This window comes from Amphiprion ocellaris, chromosome 7 (assembly GCF_022539595.1).
Source record: "Amphiprion ocellaris isolate individual 3 ecotype Okinawa chromosome 7, ASM2253959v1, whole genome shotgun sequence".
NCBI classification, from domain to species: domain Eukaryota; kingdom Metazoa; phylum Chordata; class Actinopteri; family Pomacentridae; genus Amphiprion; species Amphiprion ocellaris.
In genome coordinates this window covers 14,921,873-14,937,175 of record NC_072772.1, presented here as the reverse complement: position 1 = coordinate 14,937,175, position 15,303 = coordinate 14,921,873, and the positions used below count along the sequence as shown (strand labels likewise).

The window sequence follows — 15,303 nt, the reverse complement described above, 5'->3', positions numbered from 1 at the left end:
CTAGAAGTGTGCATAATATTCCTTCCTCTGTGGGACTCGCTGCGAGCAGGTACAGCATCTGTGCAGTCCACCGCTCAGCTGTCACACTCAGCTGTCCAGCGCTCACAGGAAACTTCTCACCCCGCTGTCGGTAAGTGCAAACTTTCTCATTGTTACCTAAAGTAACTGTAAGTCAGCGATAGAATGACAAGATGCTGTTATCTGCGCTCCTTTAATGCTCTGAGGGTGAACGTGTTGGCTTTTAAGTTTCTGTTTTTCCCGTCAGGAATTCTCATAAAGCGTGAAGCGCGCTTTTTTTTTTAAATTGAGATGCGCCGCTTTCGACCTTTTTCATCTTTCCTTTAGTTGTGCCTACAGAAGAAGAAGGGGAAAAAAGTTGCATGCACATATTTATCTCCTTTTAAAATGAACTTTATTTCAATGGGATTGTCAATTTCCTTCAATTTATGGGCTTTAAACTGCCTTCAAATGGAAGCCTTCAAAAATATAGCCTAATACATTAGGATCTATTTATATCAAGAAATGCATAATTAGGGCTATATGAATGCTTTGCTCCTTTATTTCCTTTCACTGAATCAGCTACATTTAAGGAAAAGGCTAAAGGTAGTGCATGCATTTGAATGACAGAGCTGATTTGAGCATTATTCACTTGGTGTATGGGTACTTTTCCCCCTGAAACAAGAACATCTGAGTCTTTTTGAGCTGCTGAACATCTGCAAGCATTGAGCACTGGCACATCTCCCCGCAGTCTGTCAGCAGCTGCCACAAACTAGATATGCCAAATTGCTTAACATATGAATGTGAGGAGGATGGGACCTGTATGCAGCATGCCACTGCCCATATACGCCATTCTCCCCCTAATGTAATCCTTCAGCTCAGTTTCCAGTCTCATTTGTTGATGCGGCTTCAAGTAAACAATGTTAAGTGATAAGCAAAGGTGGGTGGGTGAGGGTGAGGAGGGGGGGTGAGGAGGAAGAAGGGAGGCAGACGAAAGGGAGGAGGCGGTTTTAGCATAATAGGAAGGGAGAGAGACAGTGGGAGAAGTGATGGAAATGTTAGGTTGACAAGCCTCTGGATGGATGGATTCGCTTCAGCTGGAATCAGTTTCCCGATCCAAATCACTATTATGTAATTTAAATTTGAACAAAAAAATCATAAATCAGACAAATGACACACGTGCAGACAACCGTAGTTTTCACCTTTTTAAATTGGATGTTACAGGTTTTTGAAACGCTGCTCAGATTTCTCACTCACCTCCTCTTCTCTTCTCTTTTTGACCCCCTTCCCTTCTCCCTCTTTTTCGTCCCTCACCCACCTACATATACATACCAAAACGCACACATACACACATTATATACCACACACTTGCACACACACAGAGTGTAAACAGTGGTTGATAGATAGGTCGCTCCACCCTGCCTCGGCTGTTTGCGTGTCGATCCCCTCAGCAGGCCTTGCTTCTCCTGTCCACAGTGTCCGTGATGAGTTACTACATGGATCCAGTTTCTTCCTACCCAGCCCTTCACCCCTGTGACCGTCTGGGCGCAATGGTAAGACCTCCCTCGTAAATTATCCCTGTGTTCTGTCTGCCTCCGCTACCTACCACACAGTCAGCCAGGAGTGTGTGGGGGAATAAGCATTTATATATGTGTGTGTGTGTGTGTGTGTGTGTGTGTGAAGGAATGTGTGCAGGAGCATTGGAGTGGTGTTCCTCTATGTGTATTAGCAAACTCTGGATTCCATCACCTAGCAGGAGCACACTCGATCTGAACGCTTTCCTGTTGAGTTTAGTCTACCGGAGTTGTACTAATAGTGCCTGCATCTGTACAAGCCGTTCCTCATGATTTCGTCAAAAGTTAGGAAACAGAGCTGTTGAACAAGACAATTCTGTCCAAGGCTGTGAAACGGTGTTGCACAACCACCCATTGCCGTGCACTTCTCTTTAGCAAGTGATATCCTAAATAATGAGACCTGTGAGCCTCCAACCTTGCCACTAACCAATCAAACTGGAGTCTGACGATCCCCGCTGACTAGCACTTTTCTCTTCTGAGCCACCTGCGTGGCGCTTTGCTGCAGTCTGTTTGCAAGAACACCGAGGCTCTTAACGCTCTCCAAATGAGAGAGCTGAATACGGAGTCAGAGACAGTGGTAGCTGGGAACATTGGGATTCCTGTCAGGTGAGCATTTGAAGGGTGAAGGCCAAGGAACAGCAAAATAAATACCTCCATTTGTATGCAGAGCACCAGCACATTAGGATAATAGACTGAGGTTACATGCAAATGGCAACCCCACCCCGGCCTGATAGAAAACATAGAAGGATACAGCTCCCTGGGTCCTAATTGGCTCAGGTGGTGGGGCTTGCCTTGGAAATTGAGACTACTGTATACCAGGGCAGCCTGGTCAAAAGGTGCACCCATGTCGCCTCGGTAGCTCTATTGTCTTGAATTTACATGAACTATCAGCGAAAAGCAGAGGGTCTGATGTGTTTTCTTTTTTATGTTTGCAATTAAGACTCTGTGTCTTATATGCTTCACAAAGATGATGTTAGAGAGAATGCTGGTTAAAAAAAATCTGAACTTTAAGCAATTTATAGCAATTGGGAATGCCTCCTCACTGCAGCGAAAATTTGTTTCATTTTAAAGCTACTTTAAGGTGAGACTTGCCTACTGTAGAAATAAGCAGCTTATTTCTTGCATAGCACTGTTCTTCATACAGCGTTAATGTGAAATTGCATGCAATCAAACTTTTGATTTCAGTTTCTTTTCTTTGACAAATTATTCTAACAATACACACAAGAAACATCATAGAACTATACATATTCAGTGCTGCAAAGATCATGACCCTCTACAATACATATAAAAGATGCTCAGTAGTTCATTCAAAAATGAGGCACAAACTGAGATTGTGCACTTTTATGAATCATTTTATGTCGTTCCACATTTCTCATGGCAGCAATTTTTCATGTACAAACATGCCACACATGTTGGACTGATTGAAGTTTTTTGTGTCATTTTTAGAGTGTGCTGTGCATCGCTTACATTTCAAACTCCAATATAATGGAGATGGGTAAATATAGGGCACTCTCCGATGAATAGAAAGTGATTTCAGACACAGCTTTGGCTTTGCTTTGGCAGATCTTTACATTTTGTCAATGCACAGAAGCACAGGTGTGACAAATTACACTGACAACAGTTCATTTCCGTTAAGTGTCCACGTCATCGTTCATATACGGTGCATGTGATTCCACGTGCCTGCTAGCTTTAGACACTGCAGTTCCTATTAGCGCCACTGGAGGGAGATAAATGAAACACGTGGCAGTTAATAGACAAATTATTGTCTGAGGCAATATATGACACTTTTTAGTATGTCAAATATGTATGACATGCTAAAAAGTGAGAAAAATGAGTCACTACTGTTGCAGAATCAGAATGTGTTTCTTGTAACATTGGGAATTTCTACTTTCCTTACACGTGCACTACAAGTTTCCATATTGCAAAACATGCTGTTAAATTTCAAGTTATGTCATGAGGAACCTTTCACTGTGAGATTTCAAAGTAGTAGTGAATTAGTTAATAGTTAGAGCTACTTTGTGGGTAACTGGTAAAAGACAAAACCAATCAATCTATTGTGACACTGATCTTGCTGCAGGTTGTACAAGTTCTAGACGGAGGCACACTCACAATAAATACACAAATATTTTCTTCATATATATATATACTTTACATAAGAGTATTACAGGGTCTTATTTCTATACTAGATGAGTCAAAATGTCTGAATTTCCACTGGAGACTGGAGCACACTGAGAAAAGCTGTGTAATCAAAGGGCTACTCACTACTTAGTGTATACTAGTCATTTCCTATTCCAATGCTTTTACCAATGTAATGTCAATAACAAAAAAGAAGAACCAAACAAACAAACAAACAAAAAAGATGCAATGTAATAAATGACACTGTTTGGTCAAGTCGGAACAGATGGAGGATTTTAATGTTGATTTTAATATTTAACATACTGCGGATTTTAAAATGCTTCTCCAGTCACTGTTTTAACCCCTAAAAACCCATTTATGTGCATCAAAATTACATATTTTTACCTATTTCTCTTAAAAGAACCCATTAAACACTAAAATAGCTTAGCTATAACTCTACCTTGCTGCTTTATCTAGACAGATGCAGATGTATGATGTCTCTTTTCCACCCACCCTTCCCCATTCACGGCAGCTGGAGCACACCAGCTCACCTACACCTCTGCTCACACACTAGAAAATGCTATGCTACAAAATGGCAAGTTGTAATTTTACAGTAAATCACCCATACATGTTCAGACTGGAAGCTAATTCTGATGAGTAATGATACAGAGAGCCCTACCCTGCAAGTCAACACAGTTGGTTTCTTAGACTGAGTCTGAATCCATATATTTAAGGCAGTCATTGGAACACTTCAGTTTCGAGGTTGAAATATAAACATGGCACAGATTGCTTATATATGCTCACATTCCCCTTAAAAAAAATTTTTAGGATAGTTTTTTAAAATTATTTGTGGATTGGGTATATTCATAAATATGGACTATACAGAAAAATATAAACTGTATTTACTGTGAACTATTTCTTCAAATTGAAAAGACATACAAGGATCCTCCAGATTGTAGTAAAATCACTCCACACTTGCATTAATCAAACAATATCATGGTGTCGATGTTATCTCCACTGCTATCTGTGACAGTCTATCTGCCTAATCCATAAATCATCCATGTGGCTCCTTGTCTGCCTATCTAACTTTCCCCTCTTGCTGACTGACTTATGATAGGAGATGGCAGCACCCCATGCAAACCTCTAAAGAACCTTGTAAACTGGCCTCCCTGATCCTGTGGTCACGTTAGCCATCCATAAAGCTGGACGACTACTGATAAATGCTGCTGTGCATAAACAGGGGCTGCTTATCAGATCGGCAGTCACTCTGTCTGCCGGGCTGTCAGTTACACAAATGACATATAACAGCGAAGTCTAGCATCGCTCTTAGTGTCTTTTCATGTGTTACAAATGCAAGACGAAAAAACTGTTGCTCATTGAATGACACTGTACGAGAAACTCTTATGCAATGAGTATAAATTCCAAAAGCAAATTGCATGTTGTAGCATGACTGTAGACACTGTTACTTCACAGGCAGCTGACAAAACACTTTATATCAAAATACAAAACTTTCTGATAAAAGCTGCTGCATTCAAATGGTAAAAAGAACACAGTGTAACGGCTCTCTTGTGAGAAAATTACCAGTTTCAGTCCAAAACGCTACCTACTGAGGTTTTTGTTTGTTGTCAAATGAAGGTTCTGATTCACTAAAAATGGCCAGGCGGCTATCTTGCTCCCTGCTCTCTCTTGTTTCCACACAGAATTTCATATCTCTTTTGGCTCCACTGTCAACTGCTGACTTTAGACTTCCCCTTTTAGTGCAACCTCTTACGTGAACATTACTGTGATAAGCAGGATAAAACAACATAGCAAAGATAAACTGAATGAGTCAAATTTAACTGCAGGGGTTATCTCTACATGGAAACAATGAAAAAAATGTTTTCAGATTCCAAGGTTATGCTGTTGGGTCGATGCCATCACACAGTTTGATTAGTTGTTGTTTTTTGTTTGTTTTTTTTAGCTTTAATACTTTTCCAGGCTCATAAATAACACTTTTCAGTTGTAAGCAGAATAAGCTAAAGCTGAATCTATTTGGCACTGGAAAACACACTGATTTGTTTTTGAAAAAAGTCAAATTTGCACCGTTTCTAGAGTAGTTCAAATGTTTTTTTTAAGAGATCAAGCTGATAGGTCTATTGACATGACTTCCAAATGTTTTATTTGTACACACACAATTCAGTTATATTTTAGTTGGAGTCATTTTTTATATTTCCATCCATAAAGACTAGTTAAAGTGGATCGTCAAGATGCCCAGAAGTACAGACAACCATCTTCCTTATTGATCCCACAGCTCATTGTCTTGGCCTTGTAAAGTTTGGTTTTAGTCAACTGATTTGCATAATGTTGTAAAACATCCTATCCAATTAAACATCCCTATTCATGGCTTCATTGTTTCTTGTTTTATAAAAGTCCTCTTCCATAGTCCTCCTAAGCAAATGAAACATACAGCAGTAAAGAAGCACAGAATAAATTAGCTGTGTGCATGTACAGTATCCATCTATTGCATGCTTCTCATTTCATGTTGACTAAACCTTACACTGTGTGCTGTTTGTCTCCAGAGGCAGAGTGGAGGAGTGGCAGTGGGTCCTCAGAACCAGCTCCCAGGTGTGGTTCACCCTCAGCAGCAGTACTACCCTTCACAGCCCCTTTACCCTCACGATATACCCCTGCAGGAGGTACCTGATGGGCACGATGTTTGTCCTACAGGTAAGAAAACAGACACAGACAGCGTGATCTCACATATGGAATGAGATGCTGTAAAAAGAGGGAAAAATCTATATTTAGTTGTGGCTTTTATTTTAAAATGCAATTATATTTTTAATAAAGTTAATGTTCCTAAAAGATATAGTTGCTGACTACAAACTTTAATGAAACCAAAACGCACCAGCATGATTATCTGCAAAAAATAAAACCACACACAGATTGCCTTCTTTTTCACTCATACTGTCCATGCTTCAGTAGTCAACTGCTTATTGCAACAAAACAACTCAGAGCGAACAAAAGACTTTGTGTTAAACGGAATGCTAAGTCTAATCTAATCAGACACACGCTGACATTCATGTTTCGACACACGTCTCAAGTCCATAATTTCGTTTTGAACAGACACACACTTTTAGTTTGTTTCCATCACTTCAGAGGACATCGCACTGACTTTAGTTCATTTTCTGGAGATCCATGCCAGTCTTAAACATAAGTACTGCCCAACCCTAACCTTCATCCTAACCTTTAACCAAGTCTTCAAACTATAATGTAATGATTTACACTACAGACGTGCTTTTGCTCTAAAAACAGAGATGAGTTCATGCGACGGAACAGATTTATGTCCTCTTAAAATTAGTAATACACACATAAGTACACACATACACAGCCTCAACTTGGCCTGCATCTGCTGCACAAGGGATGTTGGTGATGCTGACCCCGAGGGCAATGCCTTTACCAGATACCCCCTCTGCCCCCACCACCCCCATCTCTTCCTTTCTGTGTCTCTCTCTACTACTGGTTGTGACCAAATGCCCCGCATTTTTACTGCTTCCAGTCCTTTCTTTCGAGTTTTTTTTCTTTCGCTGTTTTTTTTTTCCAAATTAGTTTTTATTTTAAGCTGGAACATTCCTTCCAGTGCGTTTGCCTGCGTTTGACTCTGGCCTCTTCGAGTCCTCAAAAGTGATTGATGCTGGTGGACTGGGACGCACGCCACGGGAGTAGGGTAGGGGTGCTGGGGGGCACAAGCTTTCTTCCGTCACCTCCCTGAGCTGGATGCAGGGGGCAAGATAGGGGGCCAAAGGGTGGCCATCTTTTTCCCAAGCCTCTAGTTTGGTCTCTGGAGAGGTGGAGGGGGACGGAGTGTGCATGTGTGTGTGTGTGTGTGTGTGTGTCTGTGTGTGTGTGTGTGTGTGTGTGTGTGTGTGTGTGTGTGTGTGTGTGTGTGTGTGTGTGTGTGTGAGGGAGTCGGGATTTGATGGGATTTGCTGATGTTTGTTGCCAGAGACACACTCCTTTGCAGCCCTCACTTCATTCCTCCCAGCGCTAAACCGTTGACATAAACATTGCTGAGTGGAAAAAAATGACCGAGCGTTGACCTTTTTTTTTTGTTGCTTTTTTTTCTCTTTCTCGTCCGTCTCCTAAAGGCATGCAGATCACAGGTCTGCGAGCGTTTGAGAGCCACCTGGAGATGCCGTTAGAGTCATTTTGTTCTTGATGATAACGTAGCATAGAGCTGCTGAGGTCTCCGTGCTTCTAGCATGCGCCGGTATGAGTTGCTGCTAACCTCAAAAAGCAGTTAAGCTGTAACCTCCGACACAGTCTTGACGCCCTGAGCCGTTGCTTTGACTCATTCCTCTCAAACTGAAAGCACAGTCTCATTTTAATAATTTGCAAATTCAGAAATACTCATATTTAATTTGTACGTAATTAAAAATGGAGGTACAGACATTTTCAAGCTGTGTAAGTGATTGGCACTTTGGGGTTTTCTGCACTGAAATCACAAATGACTGCGTAGTGTTCCAGTTTTAAATTATGTTTTTGTTCATTAAGAGAATATATGCTTAATTTCCCCAGCAGGAAACATCTTACATCCCCTTCAATCATATCAACTAAAGATTTAGTGGAATATGAATATTTTTGTAAGTGTTTCATAAAATGCACTTACGAATATGTAAATGCAAATCACTTAATTTTCAGTGAAACTAGAATGAATTTGAAAGTCTGTCATCTGAATCAGTCATTTCTAAGTATTCTACTGGTGCAATAGTTCCAAGATGATAAATAAAAATAAAATCAGTTACATATTGAAGCAGGTAAGTCCTGAGTTGTCAACATTCCTATCAACCTCACAAACAAAACACACTGTCTTCGATACATGGGGTGACATATTGTATTTATCTTTTAAAGTGAGGATGTTAGGATTTTACAGTGGAAGTCCCTGTTTTATTGTGAATGGATTGGGTGTTTTAAAATGAGATGTGGCTGTGTGAGAAAGACAGAGTACAGAGCAGATGTGAGGCGGGGATGTTGGATGTTAAAGGACCATTGCATGTTTGGCCCGGAGCCCAATGTCACACACACTGCTTCCTGACAACAGCCATGCCATGGTGATGTTTACACTAACCCAGCTCTACTCGTAGCTGTCCAACACTCACACACCACAGGACCTGTTGTAAACTCCCATTGTGGAAATTCACTGTGTTTGTGTGTGTGTGGGAAGAAGAAAAAAAAAAAAACCTGATGGCTTGAGTGTGTATTTCTGTGCGATATCATTGAAATCCAGGCGCAGATATCACGCACATATGCCTCCACACTCCACCAACATCCTGCAGTGATGCATACTCCGAATATTCATTCATTAAATTCACACCCTGCACTCTGGTGTGTATTGTATTACAGCATCCTTCCATTCAATAAAGCAGGCACACATACACACACACACACACACACATACACACCGATCCACTCCCAGGCACTCATGAGTTCACTGTACATTTAAACATGCACTCCCATTTAGTACAGGCAGACACAGCTGTGATCTGGCACTCAGGGACCATCGGCCTGTTTTATTTGATGTGATTTGACAGCTGGACAGTTGGAAGAGGAGGGGAATGGGGTGAGAAGCAAAAGAGAGTGGGTTGAATAGAGTTTTTGAGGAGAGAGGACGGATAAGGAAAGGGATAAGTCACAGGACTGGGACTGCGATGGTGGGAGGAGAGGAGACGAGGGGAGGAGGATCTGAGATGTGGAGCCTTGGGTGGGTGGAGGGGAGGGGAGGGGAGGGGAGGGGAGGGGAGGGGAGGGGAGGGGAGGGGAGGGGAGGGGAGGGGGCTTCGCCTCTGATGAGGGGCACGTCCTCACGGGCGCAGGCCCATTTTTTATTTCTAAAAGTAAACAGGCAGCCTGCGGGGGTCTGGGGGGTTATGGGAAAGGAGGAAACAGTGATGCTAATCAGGCCAGCGCACACTTCCCCCTCCAACAATAAAACAAAACAAGAGGGGAAACACGGAAAAGCGACAGACAACTGTGGAGGAATGGGCTACACAACCGCTGTGCTCCTATATTTGAACTGCATAGTATGATGATAGAGCTGAGGCAAGAGGTGTTAGTCAATAAACAGAGGAAAGAGGTAGTCTGTTACTACAACACTGTACATTTATGGATTTTATTTTTAGAAGTCTGAACTTTGTAAATTTCCACATCAGCCTTCAAAGAGGATGTTTTAATGTGTGCTTAAATCAGTTTACACTAGAGTGACTGGAATTTCATAGCTCCAAGTACTGCTTTGTTGAACTAAAATCTTAAAGATTATGTTGTACTGCTTCTCCTTTGATAAGCCATTTATTTGAGTGTTTTTCTAAACAAGTGTTTTTTACCTTAAGAAATGCATTTTCCCTCAATAACAGCTGTGTACCCTTCTTGAAGAACGACCCCGTCGTTTAAAATTTGGAATTCTCTGCCTTAAAGCATCAGCCATATACCCAATTTTTAAACTTCCCCTTCCCAGAGTTCGACAAGCTTTATTTCTAGGAAGTGTTAGTGTGGTAAGTTCCTCTTGATAGCACAGTGACTAATTACAAACCACTTCAGTTGGAGCACATACAGTTCTCAAAGACATGCAATCACTGACGGGTGATGATGCAACAGATGCCAGCTCATCAGGAAAGGTGGCGCTTTAATGAATCCCGAGTGAGACCTCCCATTGTTTTAATGTTTATATCGTGAGCTTAGCAATATCCACAGACTGTTAACTACAATGAGTGTACAGCAGTGATGGTAAGAGTGAATACCTCTTACCTCGTAATTTGTGATCATACTTGAGTCAAGTCCATCTTGTAGTACTTAAAGGTCAATTGTTGGTTCTATTTCTATTTGATAAGCATTTATACAGCAGTTAACAAAAAAAAGAACAAAACAACAGCATCATACAACTGTATGTTTATAGATCGATAATTTTTTTTTCTGAGTGCACCATTCCTTTGAGTGTTGCTACTTACTATAGTACACAACCTTCATTGATCCAATAAGAAATAAATTAAAACCACAGAGTGGTGTATTTTCCCTTTAGCTGCGAGGACTAGCAGAGCTTCTTCTGAGACCTTGATGCTAACAGAGAGGAGGGAGGGAGAGAGGGAGGGCAAGATGACGAGAGGGAGGTCTGGGAGGCAAAGAGACTCGGAGGGGGGTGGGGATAATTGAATTATCTGCACAATGGAGTGATGGGGGGCACGTGGTGCCGCTAATGGAGGAAGAGATGTCCTTTTTAGCGAAGCTAATTGTTCAGAAAAGAGCTGAGCCTTTGTTCAGGGAGGCCCTGCTACTTTCAGTGCACTTACACGCACACAATTTAGTAAAGCGCACACGCACGCACACACACAAACACACATGCTCTCAGAAGAGACTTTGGAATGTGAGGCACAAGAAAGAGATGTACACAGTGCACACGCAAACACACACACACACCCACACACAGGGATACACCACTCCTGGCCCAACTAACCCTCTGATCTCAGCAGGAGTGCATCCAGCCTGTGGCACCTTCAGACAGCATCCACCACAGATAGAGCTGAGACTGAGCCTCTAGACAGAAGCCACAAGGACCCCACTGTTTTACTGTTTGACTGTCTGCTCCCTCTCTCTCTCTCTGTATGTGTGTGTGTAGGTGTGTGTGTGTGTGTGTAGGTGTGTGTGTCCATCACCCATTTCAATGTGTGCACCAGTGACTGATTGATTACATGCTAAATGCTGTCTATTCACACAGCTAACCATTCCCATCAGGTCATATTTATTGACTACGATGCATTACTCTTTGGCTTTCCCCAGCTAAGGCATCATTTCAGATGTATTGTTTGCAAATGTGAAAGAAAGTATAACGCTGAACTCTAGATACTTAGAGCAACTCAATCTCTTTTGACTCGCTGCGAGGGCGCCAACATCAAAGACAAATATCACTTGACAGCTGTATGGATTGCTCTAAATCAAATAACCTTTCAGTTAACTCTGTCAAAAGTAGCAGGTGTAACGGTTACATCTAAGGATTATAGGCAGGCAGACAGCACAGATGTGCCAGTGAAAGACAGACAGCGAGCAGCAGAGAGCGGCGAGGAGAGAGAAAGCTGTTTTAGCTGGGGGAGCCACGCTGCAGCACAAATGAGTGAAACCTGCTAACTGTCAAAACCATGGAAACAGCATTTGCCAGGTGAAGTAAAGAGACACTGAAACCAAAACTTGTTTGATCTGGGACACGTGTCCTTATGTTGCATATACTAGCTGGTTGCTTTATAAGTGTAAGACAATTAACAATCCCTCTGTCTAAAAAGGAAATGGCACAGTTTGTTTCAACAATACTTGTTTTTTTTTTCCTGGTTCATATTGTGAAAAACTGACATAAACAGTTCCTACAGTTGATATAGAGATTTCTACAAAGATAAACTTACTGTTTAGTTCACCACTGTGATTTTTATGCACACTATTTTCCCCATGTCAGTGTGCTGTTCACAGGAATGAATTTGTCTTCAGGGTCATTGTACACCAGAATGTCTCAGGACAATGGACTCATGGAGTATTAGGAAGAGAAACAAATTCAGATGTATCATAGCAACAGGATTTTAGTAATGATGCTTTTGTCATCAACAATGTTCCAGTTTATTTACATATTTAAGATGACAGGTTAATAATACAGTGTTTATATATTAATTTTAGTATGCATTCTGGAAAGTAATAGAGGAAACTACAAGAAAAATGCTTTGGTTGTACTAAAAAATGTTTTTAAAAAAAGTCAATATGGCCAGAAGAAAACTCAAATTGGCTAGTAATGCAGTGACACCAGCCCAGATATTAGTCAGCAACATCATTAAACCCTAAATGGCTGCCCTTAGGCACAAAAGGACCCAGGCTGTGCTTTTAAGAACAGATACATAGGAGTTCATTAACAGAAAACAAAGAGGTTCAGTCAGAGAGAGTGAGAGACTGACTGGCTGAGATGAAGTGAGGGCTACTGTTCCCCCTTTCCATTCTTCTCCTCTATCACCCCTCTATACTTTGCCCCTTGTGAGGCAGCTCCTCTCACCACAGAACCCACCAGCACTCCTCCCAGATGAGGCTTCTATCAGGCCAATGAAACCTGATCCAGGGCTGCTAATGGAGCCGGTGAAGTACCACCGGTTTAAAAATCCATGTGTGATCAATATCCCTGGCTCCCAAGCCTCCTTCTAGTCGATTATCCCATTTAGGCATGCATGCGTACAGTACGTGCAGAGCTATCATCCTGATGTACATCATATGACTCACTCTAAGTTGGGAATATGGAAAAATCCGACCGGTGCCTTCAAGAAAACCATTTACATTGTTTCATTAATGAACAAAAGGAGGAAAACATTTGCGTTAACCTGGTTCCACACTATCCATTCAGTTTCCTTCCTTTTGTTAAAAGCAATAGTATTGCAATATGTTATTGCTGTTTCTGTTGCTATGGGAGATGTTCCCTTTAATGGCAACGGCTTGTGGCTAAAAAGCCCAATGTTTCTACTGTTTTTTTGTTCTTTTTCAGTGGGAGAACAAATTTGTGATTCAATTTCCAGTAAGGCATGGTCGTTGTTCCTGATTACTGGCGATAAGAAAGCACAAAACTCTTAATAAAAAGAAGGAACAGACAGTCAATGCTAACCGAGAATTAGAACAGGCAGCTCGCCTTGTTCGAACTTGATTTTCATTGATAATCTTAGAGACAGAAGACCCAGTTTAATTGATTTTGGGCTAATAGCCTATCAGTAACCTACGATTAAACTATTTTTAAACCTTGCGCCATTTATACACCCCATAAACTTATATGTTAGGCCAAACACTGCACCTATATGCAACGACGTACCATGTTTCTCCCTGATGCTGCAGTGTAACGAAAATAGACATGCTTGGATTTTATTGATCAGTACAAGGTGAACAGGAAATACTCTGAGGTGTTTATGAGGGTGAGTTACAAGTTATGAGGAAGCCTGGACCTGCAGGATTCAAGGACAGACAGTCCAGACTCTCCTTTTAGCTCATAGTCGCCGGTTTTTAAACGACACCTGAACTGTTCAGACTTGCTCGTGTGCCAGTATTTTAAATTCTAAACCTACGTCCAAACTCAGAAAGCATCAGATGGCAACTAAACTGAGCTAATTTCTGTGTCTTATCCACTCTAGCGTTTCCGAAACACTCATTTAGGAGCTGTGAAATTTGATATTTTGGCACGGAAAGGTGGAAAGATGGAGCCGTAGCATGAACCGTTGCCGTCATATCTGATGGCATCAATCTCAAATAGGGTTAAAGTTAAATTTTTGAGGCAGATCAGCAGCTCTCACACCTTTGGAGTGTTTCCTCGCTCCTGTGAAACACAAGTAATTTTCTGGAACATGGGGGACTATACTAACTGATGACGTGAATAAGGGTGCAAAGTAGGAGACACGTGGGAGGTGGTGGGCTATTGTGTGATCCCGTGTGTGTGTGTGTGTGTGTGTGTGTGTGTGTGTGTCTGTGTGTGTGTCTGTGTGTGTGGATGGGTGGGGTGGGGTGGGATGGAGGTGGGGGCGGGGGGTGGGGGGACGCATTATAATTGAATTGTGAATCAACTGGCAAGTCAGCCCCCTAAACACCGCCCCCTTCGGCTGTCGTCGCGCTGCAATGCAACGCCCATATAGGCAGAGATAGAGAGGAAGGAGTGAGTGAGTGTGTGAGTGAGTAAGAAAGAACGAGGAAAAGAGGGAGTGTGTGTGTGTATGTTCCGGAGAGAGGAGAGAAGAGAAGTTAGGAGTCAAAAGCTTTTTAGTGTAAGAGAGAAAGATTTTGATTTTGGCCAGTTGATCTGACCGAAACGCGCCAAAGGAAGAGATTTTTTCCCCCTCTTGCTTATAGTGTGTATTTTTTTTGGGAGCTGTTAGAATAAAAAAGAAAAAGAGGGACGCGGCGTTTCTTAAATCACGCTGATCTGATGATCATGACGGCAGTTGTCGATATGAAACCGACGTTAACGATCATAAAGGCTGAAAAGATGGACGGTGAGTAACAACAACTCTTCTGACAGTTAACACGAGACGAACGTTACTCCTGATTGTTGTAACGCAACCGGCCGCTGGCACGGATCACGTTAACGATCGCTGTGTCAATCCGCGGCAATTAGATGCGCTCAGAGGGACACGACGTCCTGAATGCTTTTCCAAGACCGTGTTGTTGCTCAATACTGGACAAACACTCGAGGAAAACGCCGGAGGCTCTACAGTCATTCAATAGTAGCTATACTGTACATGTTCTTACTGTCACTGAATGAATCACACTCTGAGCGCTTATTATTTAACACATGCTGTTGTGTTTGGAATGAGGTGCCAGTGTGTTTAAAAAAAAAAGTTATTTCACTTCAGATTTCATGTTATTATTATTAAGTATGATGTCTTCAAATGCAACTGTCAAAACAGTTCCAGGTTTATTATTCTCTCTTGTAACTGTCACACTGAGAAATTGCATGTTTAGTGATTCAGTGAGTTTTCTATTTACAGATGTGTTTCTTCATTTTTGACTGTCCATACATGCTCTGTAGGTTTGTTCAACTCTCTCCTTCATCCATGCTTTGATCTCGCTGGAGATCTGTTGCCGTCTCCCCCCT

The 15,303-nt window shown here is 41.8% G+C and overlaps 1 protein-coding gene across 4 annotated transcripts in view; it reads left to right on the top strand.

Annotated features, from left to right (window-relative positions):
• Positions 1–15,303, top strand: part of ets1 (v-ets avian erythroblastosis virus E26 oncogene homolog 1) — a 37,912-nt gene continuing 22,609 nt past the window's right edge. For 2 of the 4 annotated variants that reach the window (XM_023271189.3, XM_023271187.3), the window contains exons 1-3: positions 1–130; positions 1,380–1,550; positions 6,245–6,392. In XM_023271189.3, coding sequence (XP_023126957.2) covers positions 1,482–1,550; positions 6,245–6,392 — 217 coding nt within the window. In that variant the 5' untranslated portion in view covers positions 1–130; positions 1,380–1,481. Of the gene's footprint in view, positions 131–1,379; positions 1,551–6,244; positions 6,393–14,379; positions 14,702–15,303 lie in introns of those variants that run through there. The other 2 variants (XM_023271188.3, XM_023271190.3) reach the window with 2 other exon arrangements.